Raw genomic sequence first — 22,230 nt, 5'->3', positions numbered from 1 at the left:
CCACCTGTGCTGTTCAGGTATGTAGGCTACTGGTGAAAAATGGTGAAAAACTAATACCCAGTCTTGCTGACTTGGCTTAAATACAGTATCTATTTCCCTTTTCTGATGCCACCTGGGCAGGGTACAAGTCAGTTAGCAGTGTTCTCCTACTGAGACAGAAACTCTCATCTATTGCCAGTGATCCAGCTTCTTACTGGTTCACATTTTCAATAGATACAGCTTTCAATATACTAAATCGCAGTAAGCAGAGTTTCTTACAGCAATAACCCAGGACTGAAAACCACCTTTTTCTTTTCTGAAAGTGGTTTACTCCCTATGTTGCATCACCATCCCCAGCATTTGAAATCATAAGTGTTTGCATGGCAGCCATCCCTAGTATAGGCAGGATGTCCAACAGGAGGGTTGAGCTGCAGGAAATCAGCTTCAGGAGCAGTAATCTCTATTTCATGGACTATACATGATTAAACAAGGTAAAGGCCATAAGAAGTTATATCTAGACTGGAGTGATTTCAGTGTTTGCCTCGAGTTGCACTGGTCATTTATTTATTTATTTATATTTAAAAAGGGAATTTTGGTTCTATGACTGTGGCCAGTTTGCCATTCTTTGGAAAATGAGGAAGGAGTCAGAGTCTAATTTTCACTTTTTTCCTTTTTTCTGGGTACCACCTGAACTATTTTCAGGCATTCATTGTGCTCTTCTTGATAATCCTAATCGTTAAAAGGAAAAATTATCATTCTGTAGTACAGGTAATGAACAGAAACAGACAACAGCTAGAAAAAACTGGAGTAACAAAGATGTGTAACAATTTGGAAACAGAATTTTTCCTTACATGTATCTAACCTGTCTTCTTGCTTCATGATGTACGTAATTAAATTACCACAGATTGATTCCACCTAAAACATGCTATTTTTGAAGAAATCAGGCAATTAGTTGCCATGGCTACCCAATTACGCCAGTTTTATACTCCTTATCTTAATTGCTGTATTAATTGAGATGAGAAAATAAACTGAATACTCATCCTTTTCTTGCCATTTTAAATTTCAATAAAATATGAATTGCACACAAAATATTGTTTTAATTTGTCATCATGGACTCATGATTAGAAAAAGAAATTAGAATGCTGAAAACAGTATTTAAGACGGATGGCATATGTCAGTAGCAATTCGATATGCTCAAAGAACTGTGCTCTTTTGAAATGTAATTACTCAAAAATAGGATCTGCATATATTATCTGAATGAATGAAGGATTGCAACTTTTAGCATTTATTTATTTATTTATTTATTTAAAAATCAATATGCCAATGCATATTTTTAAAATAGGAAATTTCAGCTCATGGGAAATTTGGGACCTCTTTTATAGAAAATGTCAGCATGTGGCATTTATAAGGCCAGTTTCTGTATACATCAGATTCTGAGCAGCACACCCATATCTTAGTATCTTCCCACTGTTGGTTCCATTTACTTTAGTTGAACCATTAATGGAGTTCAGCTTGAACACAAAAAGTATTGGAATATGCCTGTCTGAATGGGATTTATGCCTGCACAGAGGGTACCTGCTGCCAAATCACCTAGCATGCACACATCTTCTGATTAGAAAAACAGCATATGGAGGAAAAAGAGAATGATGAGGGAGGAGACTCTGAAATTTCAGTTAAATTTTCATAGCAGTATCATTATAAAGCATGAACCATTATTTCTCACAGTCTATATCTGAAATACAATCACTTAAAGAGAGAGCATGTTACATAGTCTAACCACATACTGCACAGTCTGAATGCATAGCTCCCTCCAAACACTTTGGGAATTTCTACAATGTTCCCTTCATTCTTTATTCTCCTCTTTTCTTGCCCTATTAAATACAACAAAACAGCTTCTCCTTCCCGTACATATGAAGATGAAAATAGAGAAATTGGTGAAAAAAACACATCCAAGGAGAAATCGTAGGCAGTCCTACAATTTATAGTTAGTTACATGGGAGTAAAATGAAAGAAATTCTGTAGACATCATTATAGTTATTCCAAATTGACCTTGATATGACTATGATTCAAATATGGTTTATAGAAGTTTAAAGAGAGAAAGCTTTATTCATGATGGGTCAGAGCAAAGGTAATTATGCCAGAAGTTAGAAAACCCACATTCTCAAAGGCTTTTTTTCTGCTCAAATACGAAGAAAAATTGTTCTTACTGTAATTGCTCAAACAGTTCATTCTACCTTCTCATTCTGTATCCATGTAACTCTGTTAGCCAGCTAAAAAGTAGCAGCAGGAAAAAAAAAAAATATAATAATTAGTCTTTGTGGGTTACATAAATGACAGTCCAAGATTAAAAAACACTGCTAAATGGTAAACCATAAATAGCAAAATTGAAAATAAATAATTTCCATTCTGTCAGCTTGAGAGAAAATCTGTATGGCAGTGGATACCCTACAGATTTGGCAGAGGACAAACCACTTTCTCTAGGAATTAAATGGCCTTGTAATTTCTGCATCATGACATAGAAGGACATAGATAATATGTATTAATTTGATGGTTTTGGAAGCTTAATTCAGTAAGAAGAAAGGAGTGCAGAAGTCTTTTTACTATTCATAATGAACATGTAAAAGGGGACAGTTCATGCTCCATTCTTCCTAAAATACTGTTCTAGCTTCTAGCAGTACTGTGGCTTAGATCTATGTAGCCACTGGATTCTTTAAAGCGGTTGATTTTTCTTCTTTGGAAAGTTGATAAATACCACCAGAATCCCTGGTCTCCAATGCTCTTCAAAAAGAAGGTATAATAATTTGAATTAAATTCCTTTTTTCCTAATGATTCTTAATTAAACATTGTTCTGTAAAAGCATTTATATAAATATTGTTTTGCTGTAAAGACCAAGATACAAAACATTAGTGTTTTAAAAACAGAATAATTCATATATTTAGCTTTTGATGCCATTAGGTGAACTTTCCAAACTTAAGTAAAAACATGTATTCTCATGCCTTAACACTTTATGATTTGTGTCTGGGGATTTTGTTAGTTGATTATCAATCCTTTGTTTCCTAGCTGTGCCACTAAACAAATTGTATTATGTACAAGTATAAGCTGACTTTCATCTGATTTAGCAAAAGCTACCTTCCACAAGCATGTGGACAAGTATTTTTGTGTTTGATAATATTTATTTCTCCCTTGTGCAACTTGTCCTGCTTTAGATCAAGTCAGCTTTGGTGTCAAACCAGAAAAAAGTCAAGCTCAAAGAGAAAATATTTCTTGAAGATTTTCATGTTAGTTTTCACAAATGAAACGAAATTCAGTTTAGCTGAAAAAATGTTGTTATATCCAATTTGTTTAGCTAATAATATCCTTTAAATCTACAAATTAAAAAAATATATATTTTAAAAACACAATTCTAAAAGATATATATATCTCGGTTATTCCAAAGAGGGACTTTGGAATTAGAAAAGCTCAATGAAGGCTGAATAATATAGGTTTAATTATTTGATTTTAGAGGCCTGTTGACCAAAGAATATAATTTTAAGTAGCCGTGTTCAAGTAATTGTTTTACCTGGATACATACTTAAGAACATTTCCACAGCTTTAAGAAATATGCATTTTCATTTTCAAGAATAATCTAAATTCACCGTAATTTCAAATGTCCCAAACAGTTCATTTTCTAAGTTTTGAGTATGTTTTTGAATGCTAGTATAACGTATTCAGGGTCATTTAGGCTAATGTTGGCATTTGAAAATAGGAAAGGGAAAGCTGGAAGAAAAGGACTAAATCTTTTATGATTTTGTGTGTGTGTGTGTTTATGTTGCATTTAAACATTTCCATCTTGCAAATATTCTACCAATTTAGAACAATCATTCTAGCTGACTCCTGCAAGTACACGCTGGCAACTCAGTGTAAATGGATGTCTGTGCTTAACCACTGCACGCCCAACTCTACTCCTAGAAGGGAATGTAGGGTCTAAACATGAGAACTGTTGCAATTCCAACAGTGAAGTGCCTAATTAGTTTTTCCTGGTGTTACTGTTGTTGTTATTGCTCAGTTAATTGAGGAAAACACCACTGGATGTGAAAATGTGAGGCTGGCATGGCCCACATGCCGGTACAGCCAGTGGTATGTTTCCCAGGGCTTCCTTAGCATTGAGTGAAACAAATGTATGAACTCAAATTGCTCTCATGAAAGTCACATATTGACTTAACATCATATAAAACCAACTTTCATATAAATGATTTGATGCTACATAGCTATTAACATCTTCACTGACTACTTTAAAGCTTCCGTAGATATGTCTACACAAAGTGTGGTGAGACATTTGGACGTGATTGTGGACTTACTCATGCAGCATGGAACCATCTACCAATCTTTTATGATACTAACTGTAGGATAGAAATGCAGGTACAATGAAATAGGATGCTATGCAGGCAATCCTCAGTCATGTGAGATTTCCTTTGGATAACCCCAAAAATTAAGCCCTTGACTTTCCCTGACTTCTAAGGATGTTTGGTTTCTTACTGTGCTAGGCATATTTGAAAGTCTCACTTCCTGTGTGGTGTTTGCCAACTCTGTATTTCTGTTGTCATGTCAAGTAAATGAAAATAGTTGGTGTTGGAAGATACACTGATGAGGAATTTCTTAATTCAGTTTCAAAACAGTCCAAATATTATCTTCAATTTCATGAAGCATAGTTCATCCATATTCGAAATCTGTATACAACAACATCACATTTCTGTAAGAAAACTAGAAAGGGCACTGTGAAATGTCTCTTCATGTCCATAAAAATGTTATGCTCAGATTAAACACATCATCAGCCATTCAACCATATGATTGCTTGTTAGACATGCCATTTTATGCAAGTCTTGATACTTAAGAGAAATGTCATCTTAGTCCATGGCCATCGTTGTCCGTAATTGGTGTCTTTTAAGAATCTAACTACCTGATTCGCAGCCTCATTTGAGTAGTTAGATGTCTAAATGCCATCATCGTTCCTATGGGAACTTTTTGGACCAAAGCTGAACACTAGTTTTCAAATTTTTTGGCCAGGTTTTTCTACAGAGGGCTTGTATCTCAAGACATTATACTAATAATTCTATTCTATTCTATACTAATAATTCTGATATGATTCTGCCTAGCTTTTCATTAAAATACAACTAAATAGAAGTATACAAAGTATATGTTTCTATAATATTTCTTTTGATACTGTTCTTTAAAGTAAAGGTAGCAACACAGTCATTTATGCTGATAGCACTAAGATTAAATTTAACATCTACATCTTCTGGTAACAGTCCTTTGAATTACAGATTCTAGTTCACAGACAATAGATCCCATCATATTCTATGGTGGTATCTAACTCATGAAATAGAACTACTTTTTTTAGTCTATTTTTTGCTCGTTGCATCTTACAACAGCAGTAGCTATTGCCGAAATGACGACTGCTATCAGAAGCTTTTTATGTGGTCTAATGCTAGGATATGAAGACATTAACAGTCCTAATGCAATTCAGATAATGTATCATAGATTTCCAATTGCAGCATGATCTAAGATGAGTCTGTACATTTTTAGTGTTCCCAACCACAGTTTCATTCTTACAGACCTTAACTAACTTGGAAGACCTTACCTGCATTACTGTCTCATTGAAGATTACTCATTAAGTTTCTCAATTTTGACCTAGATTATTAAAATCAGGATTCAATACCAAGCTCTGATTTTCTTTCAGTATCCAAACTAGCCATCCTTCAGTCTGTTGTAGCAGCTTTTACATATGTGAGTAATGAGTAACGCAATGACGTTTCATTCATATGCCATAGTATGTTCACAGCTATGCCACTTGTGGGAGCCTTAGCAGGAATTTGAAATTTTCTCTGTCCCAAATGATTCTAAGTACCTGCAGGTTCAAAGAATTCAGCCTCAGTAGGAATAGCCAGTTCAGTGACAAAAATGGGAGCTAAACTCTTTTGAAAAGGTGCTTCCAAGGGTTATCAGACTGAGCCCTTGCTTTACGCCTTAATTCTCCTTTCAGCTGCAAAGTTTTACAATAAAAACTAGAAGTTTTATTTCAGAATTAAAATATGCTAAGGAACTCTTTCGTTTCAAAACTAGTCTAAAAAAAAAACTAGTCAAAAAACTGTCTAGAGATCATGGGATTTTTGAGTGTTTCTTATTTCAAAGGCATATTAGTGTCAAATTTATAAAAGTCATATATTCCCAATGGATATGTTGTGACCATTTTTCCTTGATTCATTTTTTGTTGCATTTTTTATGACATGCATGTTAACAAGCATCCGTTTATGACCTTGACATTAGCTTATTTTTTCTTTTGTAAGACTTCATAAATCACTGAAAGATTTTGTTTGAATCATTAGAAATAAAACAACCAGAGAATAAGTCATTGAAATGGACAGAAGCAATTTCCTTTCTCCTTATTTGTGCATAATAGTTGACTGGCCCATAAGCCATATAAAGATAGTGAAACATTAACATAGCAGAAAAAAATGCAGCCATATCTGCATTTGACAAAATAACAGTACATTCATAATGCTGTTGGCTTCTTAATTTCAAAAGGCAGATTTTAATATTACTGACTTCAGAGAAAGATAAGAAGGGCAGTGCATATGACATTATCAGTCCAGTGTGGAAATAATGCATTCAAAATTAAAGACAGCAGTTTAATTAAGTGCATGAAAGGCTGGCTTTTATGATCATATTTCAAATACTCGAATGTCTTTTCATCCATTCTGCTGTATGACTTTACTTAATAATATATCAAGAACAAAAAAAAATGTATTGGAGTCTTTCTGCAAATTCAATTAGTCCAATAAAAAATGAAAAATAATTTATTTTTCATTGAAAAGAACTCAACCCTAACCCTCCTGATGACAAAGTGAGAGATGGGGGGAGCTAAAGAACTATGAAAATTCTGCCTTTGTTATGCATTTATGTGTGCATGAAACAGATGAAGTGTCACCATTAGTAACATTTATTATTTGAAAGGACTAATTGCATTCTGTTACAGTTAGTAGTTTATCAGATCCAGACCACAGAGTATTTACTTCTCCCTTACTATGCACTCACAGTGCAGCAGTAATTCCATAGTTTGGTGGGTTGCTAAAGTGTACCTCTTTCAATGATAAACTCAAAACCACTGTCACACATTGCACTACTGCTTTACAGGTTAAGCACAATCTCTTCAATCCTTTCTACCTGCTGAGGGTTTATAGCTAAGGGAAGTGCAGAGATCACAGATTTTGAATTGTAAACCAGTAAAATGAGCAACACAAACAACCCTTCAGTAAGTGCAGCATTTAAAGTGGGAAATTAGCAAGTATGGTGTATAATGAAGGAAAAAATGTCCTTTTAGAAAACTTTTACATCAGTCAAAATGGGACAGCAAAGGGATCTGTAATACGATATTGATATTTAGACCAAAATCAGTAGGTTACTGGCTCAACCATGGCACATATCTGTAGTGACTGAAAGTTATCACCACTTGTCAGCTCCTCCCTGACCTCTGTGAAATGAGGTGCTAGGATCAGTCTGGTTCCCAGTGGGCAGGTGTCTCCATTACAAACACTTCCGGTGCCACGGCTGGTTTGTCAGTCACAGCCTCAGTGCAAAGGCTTGTCGTGGTACCATGGTGAATAAACAACATCCTCACCTCTGAAACTGGATCTTTCAGGTCAAGGCTGAGACAGGCTGACAAATAATTCGAGAAAGCTTGAAACTCCACTGCTAGCACAGAATGGCTCTGGGAAAATAAAAGATCTCATTTTCTAGAGTTGCAGGCTGACAGGTTTTACTTCACCACATAACTAAATGTGGGCCTAAGGGCTGTTGAGGAATGATCTGCTCCTGGTCTGTTTATGGGTCCCCACCATACAAATTGATTCTCTTCTGCTGTCATTTTTCCTCCTATTTGTCTTGTTATTGGTTCTTTCAATACCACACTGTCTATGTAGGGGATGTTTCCCACTATGATTCTCTCAGCATGTGTCTATGAACAGCTTCTGTTCCAAATGCCTATTCATGTCCTAATCTCATTTTGACTTCAAAATATTCCTCTCCCAGAGGTTTCCTTAGAATAATTGTCCATACTGTAGAGAAACACGGTGCATTTTGAAAATATAGCAACAATTTACAATAGTGACTCTTCAATGTCTTAAAGCAGTAGTTCTCATGTAAAAGAAGGAAGACATATAAAAATTATTTTCCTTGGCAAGCATGCCAAGAGAATAAGAGAAATGTTTATGGAAGTATGATTTAATAAACACTTGTGTTTTTTCTTCGCTTAGGTAACCCTCCCGCTACAGGTACAGGAACTTTACACATCACCTTGGAGGATGTCAATGACAATGTCCCATCCCTTTATCCAACACTGGCAAAAGTCTGTGATGATGCAAAAGATCTCAGAGTAGTGGTACTAGGAGCATCAGACAAAGACCTTCATCCCAACACAGATCCATTTAAATTTGAACTGAGTAAGCAATCCGGCCCAGAAAAATTGTGGAAAATCACCAAGATTAACAGTAAGTTTTTTTTTTTTTTTCTTATGCATTTAGTCCTCCTGCCTCTAACTCACAGTATAATCACCCTGAGGCTGTCCACTATGTGAATTCAACAGCAGCAGTGCATGGAAGTCCTGCAGGATGAATCCATTACTGCTGCTTTACACTCTCCAGTGTTTTTTTCTAGGACCAGCTGCCTGGTGGGAAATACTAATAGTTTGTCTGCATTTTGTCTGACACAAGATTTTTTTTTTCCCTCTTCTTAATACATTGTCCAAACTTTTCTCTTTTGGTATTGCTTTAAAGAATGTCTACCGATGACATAATTTTGTAAAGGTTACCATATTTTTTTCCATGGAATTTGTTTGCAAAGGATGCACAAAGCTTTGCTATAGGACAGCATGAATCCTTTGCATGGGCTTTAGCAGTACACCTGAAAAACTTCCTGATTTCACATATTTGAACTGTAGAATTCACAAATACAATACCCAAATGTACTGGATCTATATACTATCATCAGTAAGAGCATTTTTGAATTGTGGGGAGCAGAACTGGACACAGTACACCACGAGTGGCCTGACACCGAGTGGGATGATCACATCCCTATCCCTGCTAGTGACATGTCTACAGATGCAGCCAAGGATCTGCTTTGCCTCCATTGTTGCAATGGCACACTGCTTACTCACATTAAGCTTGATGTCCCCCAGGTCTCTTTCAGCAAGGCTGCTCCCTGGACTTTTAGCGGCTCATTTCATATTCTGCTTAGAAAGGACTAAAAATGATCACATCCATCCATCACATAGATCACGTCTATGCCTGCCTGAAGGTTATCATGGACAGTGTGAAGGAGTCATTTTCTTTCCTGTTCCCCTGTTTGCCGGTGATGAAACCACCCTGTGCTAAACCTCCTAAATGAGCACACCTGGCTACCAAGAGCTGTTAAGACTCACTGTTGCGTAGGTGAAGCAGATCTGTGGATCTAAAGGGATATTATTTCTCTTCACTGCCTTCTTAGTGAAATTGGGGAAGCAGTTAAACAGTTTCACCTGTGCTTCCTTGCAAGAAGGGAATTTTCCTTTGGCAAATAGATAAGTTCTTCCCTCTTGTGTTGCTTTGGGGATGACATGCCTTAGCATTTCATTAGTATATTCATTTCCACAGTAAACTCTGCCAATAATTTGAAGACCAAGTAATGTCTTTAAACAAAAGGGACTCTTGAAAGTCTTTCTTTTGATGGGGTTTGGAATATGTTTGCAATTAGCTGTAAGCCCCTGAAAGAATTTCTGTAACTGCCTCTTCTTACTTCCCATTCAGTTCAATTCTCTAATCTTTTCCTTAGAGTGCTCTCGTTTTCTTCTTAATTTCCACGAGTAACTGTGGCATGTCTGACACTGTTTACAGATTCCTCTTCCTACCCAAGTGACTACTATTTGGCTAATTCTTACCTCCTGATCTTTTTCAGATACTCATGCCCAGGTCGTCCTGCTTCAAAACCTGAAAAAGGCCAATTACAACATCCCAATCTCAGTGACAGATTCTGGAAAACCACCTCTGACTAACAACACGGAACTGAAATTACAAGTGTGTTCCTGCAAGAAATCCAGAATGGACTGCAGTGCAACTGATGCACTTCATATCAGCATGACCCTGATCCTTCTTTCACTCTTCAGTTTATTTTGTAAGTCTTTTCCTTAACTGTAAGTAACGAAGTGTTATTTAGCTGCTCATCTGTGCGCTCTATATGAAAACTTACCAAGGGAGAAGTTAAATTCATACATTGATAGTATAATGCAGTAATTTTATTTTTTCCCTGAGGAAGTAGCTACATAAAAGTAGGAGGGGAGGGCTTTTTCACTGTCAAAAAGTAGCAAAAAATGCCTGGTTGTCAAATTAAGAAATAGAAGCAATAATTCTAAGAAGAATCAAAGAGAATTAAAGGTAGCATATGATAAATTAAGAAGTACCAGCTGTAGTAACAGATTTGTGAGACACTTTCTTTCATCTCTCCCCACTTGAATTCAATTCAAAATCAGAAACAGGAGATTAAAGGTGTTCTTGTAACAATAGCTGTTCTGGGTCACCATGAAAATGAGTACTGCCTGCTTCGATCTATTCCTCTGTATGAAGTGCACAAGCAGCTGGAACATAAGGAACTTATTCAAGATTCTGGCTTTAAAGACACACAAAATTGATAATCAGAATTACATGTCTGGGTTGGGGGAGAGAGGGAAAATTGATGCATACAGAGGAAGCTTCTGCTGCTTCTGAGAAAGCTTTCTAAAAGTCTTATGAAATTCCTAATAAGGAATTCCCAGAATAACTGCAGAGTAGGAATTCAAAACTACAGAATTTTGACGTCTAACCTAGATATGTACCTGCCTTGCCCTGTGACGGTTTTCAGCAATTTTTTGATGTCTGTTAAAAAGGAATTGCTGTATCCCCTATTGTAGTAAACTATTATTCAAGGATTATTACCATCATCTAATGTTAGTAGAATGCATTGTATGGTGAAATACTACCTGAGCCATAGTAAAAGGCCAGATATTCTTGATGAGGTACAACCTACCATGAGGCAGAGATAGAGGTCAAGGCAGAGATAGTTTACACATCTGAGGCTTGGTGTATGCTTGATTACACAGTGTCAATTTTTTTTTTCTTATAACATATTACTTTTATCCCAAAAGGTTAGCATGAAGGTCGTTGTGAGAGAATTAGAAGTAGCTGATGTTTGTGATGCTCTTTGAAGATGAAAAAGACTATATAAATGCTAAGTGCAAATTCCTGTTCTTTGTTCCAATCAGTGACATCTGAAGTATCTCCATTGGCTTTGCTTCAGTTGTTCTGGGTTTAGTCGACTGGAAACAAATGCAGACTTCAGCTGTTAGAAGTAATATGTTAGAAATATGTGACAGTACATGACACCACTGCATCAGTGATATAAATATGCAGCCCATTGATTCAAATATATTCCTGTTACCACTTCATAAATGTTGCTGGTGCTACACTAAGCATGACTTTCGCCACTGGGCTAACATTTTTAGATATGATTTGTGCTTGAACTTTATTTACATTATTGTATCTGCTTAGAATATAATGAGGTGGAGAAAAGCGTTTTGCTTTTGAAAGTATTCATGTTGAGTTTTCTAGCCCCCAAAGAAGTCTGACCACTTTCCTTAAATTGAGTTATAAAAGGTAGTTCTAGGTGTTGGAAAATGCTTCTTGAGTTGATCTTCTGACTACAGATCTTCCCCAGCTGAACTGTGGGCAGAATATAGGCCCCTGGCATCTGAGCACTGCATGGTGCTCAGAATGACACAGGGATTCCCTCTCCTACTGTAAAAGATTAAGTAGCACTGAATAGTCTTTACAACGTGAAAAAATAAGACATGCCTCGAGCCTTTCTAGGCAAGTCTTATATTTCTTCAGAGTGCTATAATAGTAAGTATTGAGAAAGAGAACTGTAATCTTAAGGAAAGAGTGGAATAAGAATGTGCACGTAATCTGCCAGCAGTTTGTTCAGTGTTACGTACTGGTACCAGTCTGTTCTCTGAGCAATAAAACCAAAATAACGGGATGTTGCAGGTGAATTGAAGGGATGGGGAAGGAAGGATCTCCTCCTTGAGACTAAGGATGTTTGTACACAGTTGTTGTAAGTGATAGCATGAATTGTCTAGCTAGGTTTCAGCATAGCCAGACGTAGTCCTCAGCACAGGACTGTATTGTTTTTCCTTTGCCAACATTTGCTACTAGTGTGTTTCGGGTTCACCCAGTCATGCAGAGGGAGGTTAGTACTCCATGTCTGGTACAGTTATCGATTCATGTTTGTGCAAAGCCAGCAAGCATAACAAACATTTTCCTTAGGTGCAGATGGAGACATGAAAGAATGGGGCCACCAGACAGTTTAAATAATGTGGTTCTGTATTTGAACTTCTATAAAATCATAGAATGTGCTGGTATCATTGCATTCCCAATTCATTTCTACACACAGTTCTTTTATAGCTGCGATTAGTTCCATTGCAATGTTTTGTCTAGTCCAAATATTTATCAGAGTAATCAAAGATTACGATGCCATAAAAACAAAGAGAACTTTAGTGCTTATTGAACAGATGAAATATCCCATTTCTAGTGGCAAGTTATGGGTTTAATTTTTGCAAAAGCCCTTACGAGGCTCACTTTGCTCCCAGTATTTATGTTTTATGAGGCTCTTGTTCCTAGGAGGTAAATCCTTCAGTCAAATGAACTTTGTTATTCATGCCAAAGTATTTCTTTTTGTATTTGACATCTGGTGTGAGGATAGATAGCCCTGTGAAAGAGCTGTTCATGGAAAAAAATGCCTTGCATGAATTTCCTCCCTATACAAAACATCTTGGTATTATCATTTAAATGTTACAATTATTATCTATACTTAGAATATGTGCCTCTTTTCTAAGTCATGGAAGAAGTCATATGTGGCAGATTTCTGAAGTAACTGAGCATAGAACTGAAGAGCCTGATTAAAACTATAATGCATGCAAAAAGCAGCAGTCTCACCTATTCTGTAGCTGCCTACTGTGTTCAGGATATTGAGGGATAATGGGATACAGCCTAGAGAGTTGCCCAGATATAACAAGAGAAAGTTTAGGGGTTCTTGTCAAGCAGAAGTAGGAAATGCGAGATAATGAAGTATATGGGCAGACTGCAGCTTTTCCACAACAGAACAATAAGCTGTTTGGTGGAATTAAAAGATGCTGAATGAAGAGTTGATTGACAAAAGGGCATCATTGTACTTAACTTATTACCTCTGAGAATCACTGACTTCAAGCTGGCAAGATATATAGTTGTCAGGTACAGGACTGTCCAAAGCTATAACAGTTAATGCTAACAAATATTGCAAAGAATATTAAACCTCATGTCATTATTCTAGGCTCCATGTTTAAAACAAGACCTAGATGATGTCCTCTGTCAGCTTTTTCTAGGTGCTACTGCAGACAACATAAAAACAATTTGTTCAGATATAACTTAGAATTTAGTAATCCAGATTGAGGAAGAAGAAGATATCAAAAACTAGATCTGGGTTCCTAGTCAGGGAGCAGGACTACAAGAATCATCCTTGAGGAAAGGAAAAGCAGGAGAAAAAAACGTGTGTTATGGGGCATGCCTGGTGCTGGGCCTGAGATTGCCCATGTTGTTCCTTACTGCTCACTCATTTCCTCATATTTTCAACTGACACAGGTAAAATAGCTCTGTTCAGAATGAATGTAACCATGCTGAGGGGGGCTCAACAACACTACAGGTACAGATAGTTCTCTCTGGAAGGCTCCCAAACATTTTCAACAAGAGAATATCTACAAACTTCCTAATGATGAGAGAGAGGGGGAGAGAAAACAGGCCCCTTATTGCAACCTACAAATTGGTAGTTGACATTTAATTTAGGGTTGAATGAAAAAATACCTAAAATGGAGAAGAGCAGGCCCTGCAAATTTTGCTCAATTCTCATCAATTTAAAAACAAATGACTGCTGTTAAATGTAAAACATACGCTTAACAATCTCATCACAAGATATATTGAGGTTGGTAAAGCTGTTCTTTTTCTACACTGGCAATGACATGTCAGAGAAAGTTTCTGTGAAGAACGTGGTTAGAACAAGTCAAGTCAAGACATAGATTAAAGAACTTTTAGGATTTGAGTTACGCACAAGTGATGAGGAAAACAAGACAAGTTAAAAAGGTAAAATATCAAAAACAAATCTGTGTGTGTATTGTCATAATGAGCTCAGCAACAAAAACCCTATGGAAATCTGCAAAAGAACTACTCTAGCTGGCAGGATTAGGCTTTATATCAATGACAAAATATTTATATTATTATTTAAAAGACTGAATTCTGGAATTTTAATTTGACAATAATTATTTCACTTAATTGGCTAGTCATAGAATGATAATTGCATTTCATATTTCCTTTTATATTTTATAAACATAAAAGATGAAGTTAGACTCAAATTTATTGAAACAAGATACTGAAATAAGATTCAAAAACACAGCAGTCATGTCTTGAACAAGCAGACCTTGGAGCATTCATTAGTAGGTCAGTCACACCAGAAATAATATTTTACTTAGTCTATTCTTTTTTCTTACAAGGAAATTTAAACACTTAATGTTGAAAAAAAAAAATTGATATCAGTAGTTGACAGTCAACTAAGATAAGTTTTTTTGTGTGTGTGTGTGTGGTTTTTTTTTTGTTTGTTTGTATGTTTGTTTTTTGTTTGTTTGTTTGTTTTGGTTTGTTTTTTTCTTGTTAACCTGGACAGTTGACTTGAACCTAGTAAGCAAAATATTCCATTACTACGAACAGAAAGTAAGGTGAGAGGCTGGAGTGGAAATAGTGCTATGAAGAATTTAAATGAGCTGGAAGTCTCTACATCGGAGTTAATTTGTTAAACTGAGGATGGAAGGCCTCAGGTGTGTTGAAAAGGAGAGACTTGGACAGATTTCAGTACTGTGATTGCAAAGAAGCCTTAAAGACAATCTTGAATTTAACTTCTGTTAATTACATTCACTTTTCCCATTTTAATGCCCCTCCTCCCCACCATAATATTTTTCTGGTTTGAGGCATGCAGCTACAGTGTCAACAGACAATGTTTTTTTTTTTTTTTTTTTCTCGTAAATTACATATTTGGTATTAAACCATTAGAAAAATTTAAATGGTATTAGCTGACAGATTTGAATTGTCCTGAACATGGACAGGCAGATTTAAAGTGTTATCGTTCATTCAGTTCATTTTTCAAAGCAACAGAAGCTTCTGTATCTCTTGAACATCCTGTGTTATTTATGCAGGAACATCAAATGTCTGAAGACTGAAGCAACACATTCTTGAATGGCATGAGACCAAGACAGATCACAGAAAGTTTCAAATGGAAAAGACCTTTAAGGTCATTGCTCTTTCTGTTCACAAGTGCAGTTTGGTTACCAACAGATTCAGTTTTCAGCCTTTACTGTGAGTGACTTGGCTGAGTCTTAGACAATTGTGTAATTAAGTTTTTCAGGGCTCAACTAGTATTTATTTTTGTAGGATTTTTGATCTCCCCCTCCCCCCCCCAAAAAAAAAAAAAAAGAAAAAAAGGAAAAAGAAAAATTTAATTCCTGTTCCAAAGAAGAAGCTTCAGAGGAGCTAGTTACAAAAGGTGACTTTGCTAAGAACAATATATGCATGTATATTTATTTATTTATATTTATCCTGCACCTTTTAGGTTGCTTTAGCATATTTTAATCTTCTATAGTATTTTTCTACTTTTCAGAGCAGTGATAATTAAAACAAAACAAAAATTTAACTAGCACAACTAGGAAATTTTGCTGAAGAAACTTTCCCATTTCTGAGAAGCAAAATATTCTTATATTGGCCAGAATTTCAAAAACTGGGGAGAGTTTTGCTGTGAAAGTTGTGTGTTTGCACAAGTCTAATTAAAGTTCTTTTCTTCCATTAGCGTACATACCATGTGGGTATATAACGTAGTACCTAAATGATGATACCCAAGTAACTAGAAAGTACTGTCAATCAGTGAGTTCCAGGGGTATAAATCTCACTTCCTAAAAGTAGTAACACCAGCAATTCCATCTATTACATTAATACTTACTATCTTCATTACAGGTGCGTTTTTCATATTAACATCATTATTGTTTCCGCTAAATTATGAGTGAATAGACACATTCTCAAATATGTGTAAGAGAAAAATACAATTTTTTTTTTTTTTGGTCTCTTTAGATACCTTGCTTGATTAGAGAGGGAAGGATAGTTTGAAGGTTAAGGGATTGTAGTCAAATCGAGACAGTCATGATGTGAGTTTCACTTGTACCACAGACCTCTGTGTCCAGTCTTCTATTTTCTGTGCAGGTGTACTCAGTTCTGCAACCTGTTGTGCAGTCGGCTTTGGGAGCCCACCTAAAGTTAATGGGGCTTGATATGGCACAGAAGTCCATATGCATAATTGTACATAGGATTGTACATAATTGTACAGAGGATGTTATACCTAGTCATATACATGACAAGTAGAAATACCCTCAAATTGTACAAAAACATATTTAAAATGTACTTAATGATGTTAAGCTTTATTGAGTTAATTAGGTAAGAAATGACAGGTTTTGTACATTTTAAACCATTCAAACATGTTCCAGAAATATACCCATTGAAAAAAACACTACAGTTTAGAAGATGTGTGATTGTGATGTAAAAAAAAAAAAAAAAAAAAAAAAAAGTTACCAGCAAATACAGCTAGTTCCTTAAAAATCTGTAATATTGTTCCTGACAGTTATTCTGTAGACATGAAATGAACATTTAAAGAGACTGGTTTGATAGACCATTTAGTGGTATGAATTCAAAGGAACATTTATGTTTTCATTTTCTCAGCAGAAACCGTAGATTTATAATATTTTGTATTTCTGAGTGACCTCTTAAAGTCAGCTAAATATATAACTTAAGATAATTATCTGAATTGTTCCGGGGTGGACTGTGACTAAATACTAGAACTGAACTGGTGACCACTTCAAATATTTTTTTTTTCTGTCAATAATGGCTACTATACACAATGGGATTTTTTTTTTCTTTTAAGTGTCTACTTCCTTGGATATTTCTCCACTCTGTAACATCCCAACACCTCAAAATATGCTCTTCGTGCTGACAACTTGCTGTTCAGTTTTAAATGTGATATTGAAGCTGAATAGAGAGGTTAGATTGGGCCTGAAGTTTATATGATGTTGCTTTTGCTTCTCTTCTAGACAGCTGATGATATTTAAGTCCTTTAAAATGCTATTGATATCTGGAGTATTGCAGACCTACATTGTGTAAGGCCCTTCTTTACCCATACACCTAGTGCATATGTGTCATTGGTTAGTAGTCATGCCAGTCATGCTTATAGTTCCTCTTTTAAAAAAAAAAAATCGAAATAAAGTCTAGTCAGTATTAACGTAGCCAAACTTGGCAATTTTCTTTTGATTTCTCCTCTTCCATGTATGCTACGCATATTATATATCCTTATTCTTGCTAAATAGGAGTTTTTAGTTGATTCTTTTAGTATTTCAAGTTGGGATTAGTGTACACCTACAGATCTGAGAAATAACATTCCTGAAATAAACATCTAGAGAGGTTGTCCAGGAAAAGTGATAGACTACAAAATGGGGGGTGTTTAAGAAAAGGTTAGATGTGGTACTTAGGGACATGGTTTAGTGGGTAATACCGGTGGTAAGGGGATGGTTGAACCAGGTGATCTTGGAGGTCTTTTCCAACCCTTATGGTTCTACGATCCTATTTATGCATACGTTCTATTTACTGATAACTGTTAGTAAACTAACCTATGGAAGTTGAGACCTGACTGCTTAAAGTTATACTGTGCTTTAAAAGGCTGGGTAGCTGTTATTTTTTATGCATTTATGAGAAATTAGATTTGTTCAATGCTACTGTTTCAAAACTGTACCTATTAATTTCAATTTCTGAATATTTCCAGTCGTTCAGCTGAATTTATCAGATTAGAGCATCAGAAAATACATTTCCAGACTGCAGGTAATCACCTCTGCAATTGTTTTGTTTTGAACGAACTGGAAAAGAAAGGAAGCATTTATTTAGTATTGGTCAAATGAAGGTGACATTGCTCTGGCAAAGTATCAACTAAAATCTGTAACAATTTCAAATATAAAATATCTACAATGTGTTAGCTGCTTTGCCAGAGAAATTACACCACCCCCAGTAAGATATGTCAAATCCGTAGTAAATATGAATTGTATTACATAAATGTAGCACTGCACTGGGTAATACATGCTTGTGAATTTCAAAGCCAACTTAACTAGTCTTTTAGTTGTTGCTTTTGTCTTAGACAGTATTACTTACATGCATGTACATTTTGCACATCACAAGAACAGCCCAATAGGGTGCGTATATGTAGGTACAAGACAAGTAGGAGAAGCAGAAACAAGGATTCAGCAGTGAGCAAGGCCAGTGCAAGAAGTTAGAAGAGTGCGTTGGTGTATATCAGCACTGTTCCAAATCTGCCAGTATAGTTTTATAATAAATGAGTTAGCAGTGTGAGAGAGACTCTTGGAAATATCATCTGCTGGTGTCAAACAGATACCCTTTGAAAATGACTTCAGCCTGAGCAACCTATTCCCCTCTGCAAGCTGATTAGTTTGGATTGGCATGTTTCTCCCCAGTCTTGCCAATTTTGGCCAATTGCTTAGCACATGCCGACATTTTAGCTCCCGAAGTTAAATATTGACATTGACATATGAGTGCCTACTGGAGCTTTGAGTAGAATTATAAGACACTCATTTCACAAACACAGTACTAATGCATACTGTGTTTTTCCTATCATTAAGAATTTTGGAATCATCTCCTCACATAAATGGGAAACAAATTATATATGATGTTATAAGCTGCAAATTTTAAGGATAAACTCATTTACTTCTCTCTTCTTTATAAACCTTTTTTACAATGTTATTACTGTTCAGTGAGTTCATGCATTTGCTCTAGCCACAAGCATACCTACTGCTACTCCTGATACTAAAAATTGATTTCTTAGCTGCTGGAATAAGGTTGTGTGTTATCTGTCTGGAGACAGCTGTTTCAGCCTTTCAAATTCAGTGAGAGTTGCAGTGAAAAGATTCCCTTCTTTTTTCAGAAGACAATTCCAGGATAGTCAAAACTAGTGACCACTAAAATTTGGCACACACTTACACCAGAGCATAGCCAGTGCATTGGACCACTGAAGAGGTTACAGGTGAACATACACAGTTATTATGTAAAAAGTATAATATACATAACAGTTATTAAATTACTATTTTACAGAAATGTACGAGATATTAGCATTTATAGGCAAGTGGTGCAAACACTATGATACTTCTGGTGTTTAAAACTACCCACAACACATCTACCAGTGATGTACATGAAACCAATTTAAATTTTTCTAAGTTCTACATGAAGGCTATATTAATAACTGTGTATCTAATTAATGCTCTTTTATAGATGCTAAAGCCAGGAAAGAGGTCCTGAATGTTGATTAACTGCCTAATCAGAAACACGGTTCTTCTGATCTCTTCTACCATTTTCCCATTACCCCTTTAATGTTACCGAGGTTTTGATAAAGTCCATGATGTAATGGAGACTTTAAATTATGCAGAGATTAATGTAATATTTCTGAGAGGGCAATTGAAGGAAATCTAAAGAAATGGAGCATGCCTGAGTTGAACTCCAGACTCCAACTGTGTTAACTCTCTTCACTATGTTAAATGAGAATTACAGGATGAATACATCTTGGGTAAAGTTCACTCCTGTACAGAGGGTCAACATGGAACCTAAATGCCTTTAATTTTTATAAGGTTTAAACTGCCGTTTAAGACACAGAGTCTGTAATGGTGGGGAAAGAAGGGAGCATGTCTGGTCTCATAAGGTACACATCTTTCAAAGGCCTTGGATTAATCAAGTTATTTCTGTTTCTTTAAAATAAGCGGGGGGTTGAGTCACTAATTTACAAACATGTTCAGAGAAAGCTAAGGCTGCAACGTAGAAAGGTAAAGTGTCTGGAAATCACAAAGAATTTTCTGGGCTAAGTAGAAGTCATTTGGCAAATGAGATTGTTTACTGGCTGATTAGAAGGATTCCGATGGACCATGAGCTCTCCAGATCCTGAACCATGGTAAACAAGGTTACATGCTAAAGGCTGTCTTTTTTTCTAAGATGGGGCATTATGCATTCATGGTTTTAAAGAGTTATGTGCATTTTTTTCTCCATTATCTTTTATCATATGAATCAGTGTAGGAAATAAACTTTAAATTAGTCCACTGTGAAGTAGACAGGTGGCTGTAGTCATTGAAGAAATCGATATTATAGACACTTTGTCTTTATTAGGCGGCTTGCTCCTTTTTTGAAGCAATTCAGTGTCTGAAACCACAATGCCTAGATGATGATTCAGATATCAGTCCTGTAGAGTCTTCCGCCACCTACTTCAAACCTTTTGACTTTCCAATCAACTTTAGTGGGAGTAGAAAGGGGATTTTGTTCCATCTTAGGTAACTACATTATGAATCTCCCTACCGTAAACAGTATACTTAGACCTATATTCCTATAGCATTATTACACTCCATCCAGACAAACACGTCCAGTTTTCATTTTCTTGACCAACAAAAGCAAAAATGATCCTCCAGTGTCAAAGTACTAATGCCAACAAACACCATCCATTTACAATAATGAGCCATGAATTCTTATCTGAGACAAATTACCCATAATAGTAACAATTCAGACTGCAAGCTCATAAGAACAATGCTGCAAATTTCACTGTTATCTCACTATTTGACTGCTATCTTAAAAGGAACGTGGCTGAACATTTCTCTCAGGAATAGAAGAGCTAGAGCAGAGACCTGTGAGGTTCAAAATGGTGATGATCACATTGGAGACTGCATTGAGAGTGAGTTCTGGGGAAAATAAGTTCTATATAGTTATGCTAGCTTTATGCTACTCGTGCATTCCCCAGATACTCTAAAGGGAAGGGGTGGAGGTGGCTATTGGCAACAAAAGAACAATGATGTACACATCACCTTTGTGGCTTTCATACCTGCAGCTGTATACAGCAAAACAGTTGGAATCATGGATCATCATGTCCAACCATTATATACTAGAATATATACTAGAGCAGTTCTGTGATTTCTATAGCTCTGCTTATATTCATCATTAAGGTTTCTGTACAATACTTTGGTAATTTTTGATTTGTGTAGAGCTTGTTTTAAGGGCATTACTAGCCAGAATGCATATCCAATAACACACCTTATGAGATTTTATCAGAATATTTTTAGAAAGTAAATTTGTAATTGACAAACTTTGATATTAACCACAGAAACTAAAAGTTAGTCTAACTTCACCATTGGACACAAGCAATTATTTTTTTTTTAATCACCATTGTTTGCAATAGAAAGAACCAAAACAGATTTGGTCTTGAATAGTCTTACTGGAAGTACTGAAGTTGGTTAGCTACATAAATTTTATAGCCCCTAATTTTGAATGTTGGAGCTGTTTTAAAAGCCAGACGCAAGGGATATGTACTATTCCTCCAAACAATGTTTAGAATAAGTTATTTTTAACACAACTTCAATTAAGGCTGGTGAAATGGCTGAGCTGGATTCATAGTAGTCTTAGCACCCATTGCTAAATGTCAAGATTCTTGTAGATCTGTCAGAGAAACACATGCTAAGGAGAAAGCTTTTTACAGAAGCTTGCAGGGAGCTCCTCCTATTACATGGGAAAGCTTGGGAAAAAAAAGCCCAAAAGGTTTCTTTGAAAACATGTCAATGAAAGTTGGTGCCATAGTGTATGAATATGAAAAACTGGTTATGTGGGGATGATCCATGAAAAGACATGCATTAGGGAAGAGGCAATGAAGGAGTCACAGTAACAGAGGTGTTGTTGAAGTGGCAGAGTAGGAAAATACTCTGTACAGCAAAAGACGGTCAGGATATGAAGTACAGTATCTCGATTTTGACAAGGGCTGTGAAAACACGTTGCTAACCTGCTGAGGAGAGCCTGGGCAGGATATTTAGCTGTTTGAATGGCTAGAAACAGCCCTTTGGGATGATGTGTGAAAGAATCATCTACATTAAGATGCAACCTAAATACACAGACCTAGAAAGGAGATTCTGTGACAAAAACGTTCTCCATTTTGTCTCACTTTTTAAGCTTGAATAAGAGGCAGGATGATAGTGTTGTCCAGAGCAATCAAAAGAAGAACTGAAAGGGAGTGCTTTAA

At 36.0% G+C, this 22,230-nt stretch overlaps 1 protein-coding gene and 1 long non-coding RNA gene across 5 annotated transcripts in view; one reads left to right on the top strand and one right to left on the bottom strand.

The window, feature by feature from the left end:
- The window catches only part of CDH13 (cadherin 13), a 478,422-nt gene that overhangs the window by 447,165 nt on the left and 9,027 nt on the right, over nucleotides 1-22,230 (top strand). For 2 of the 4 annotated variants that reach the window (XM_040571558.1, XM_040571560.1), the window contains 3 exons: nucleotides 8,268-8,501; nucleotides 9,943-10,158; nucleotides 17,950-18,005. In XM_040571558.1, coding sequence (XP_040427492.1) covers nucleotides 8,268-8,501; nucleotides 9,943-10,158; nucleotides 17,950-17,975 — 476 coding nt within the window. In that variant the 3' untranslated portion in view covers nucleotides 17,976-18,005. The remainder of the gene's footprint in view (nucleotides 1-8,267; nucleotides 8,502-9,942; nucleotides 10,159-17,949; nucleotides 18,006-22,230) is intronic. The other 2 variants (XM_040571559.1, XM_040571561.1) reach the window with 1 other exon arrangement.
- On the bottom strand, nucleotides 1,828-9,976 carry LOC121076923. The gene is made up of 3 exons (XR_005823797.1): nucleotides 9,926-9,976; nucleotides 7,634-7,723; nucleotides 1,828-2,249 (listed from the first exon to the last, which is right to left on the bottom strand). It is a non-coding gene; the product is annotated as an uncharacterized LOC121076923 (long non-coding RNA).

The sequence above is a fragment of the Cygnus olor genome, chromosome 12, assembly GCF_009769625.2.
Source record: "Cygnus olor isolate bCygOlo1 chromosome 12, bCygOlo1.pri.v2, whole genome shotgun sequence".
NCBI classification, from domain to species: domain Eukaryota; kingdom Metazoa; phylum Chordata; class Aves; order Anseriformes; family Anatidae; genus Cygnus; species Cygnus olor.
Note: the sequence above shows the minus strand (reverse complement) of the source record. Positions and strands in the feature narration are given on the sequence as shown.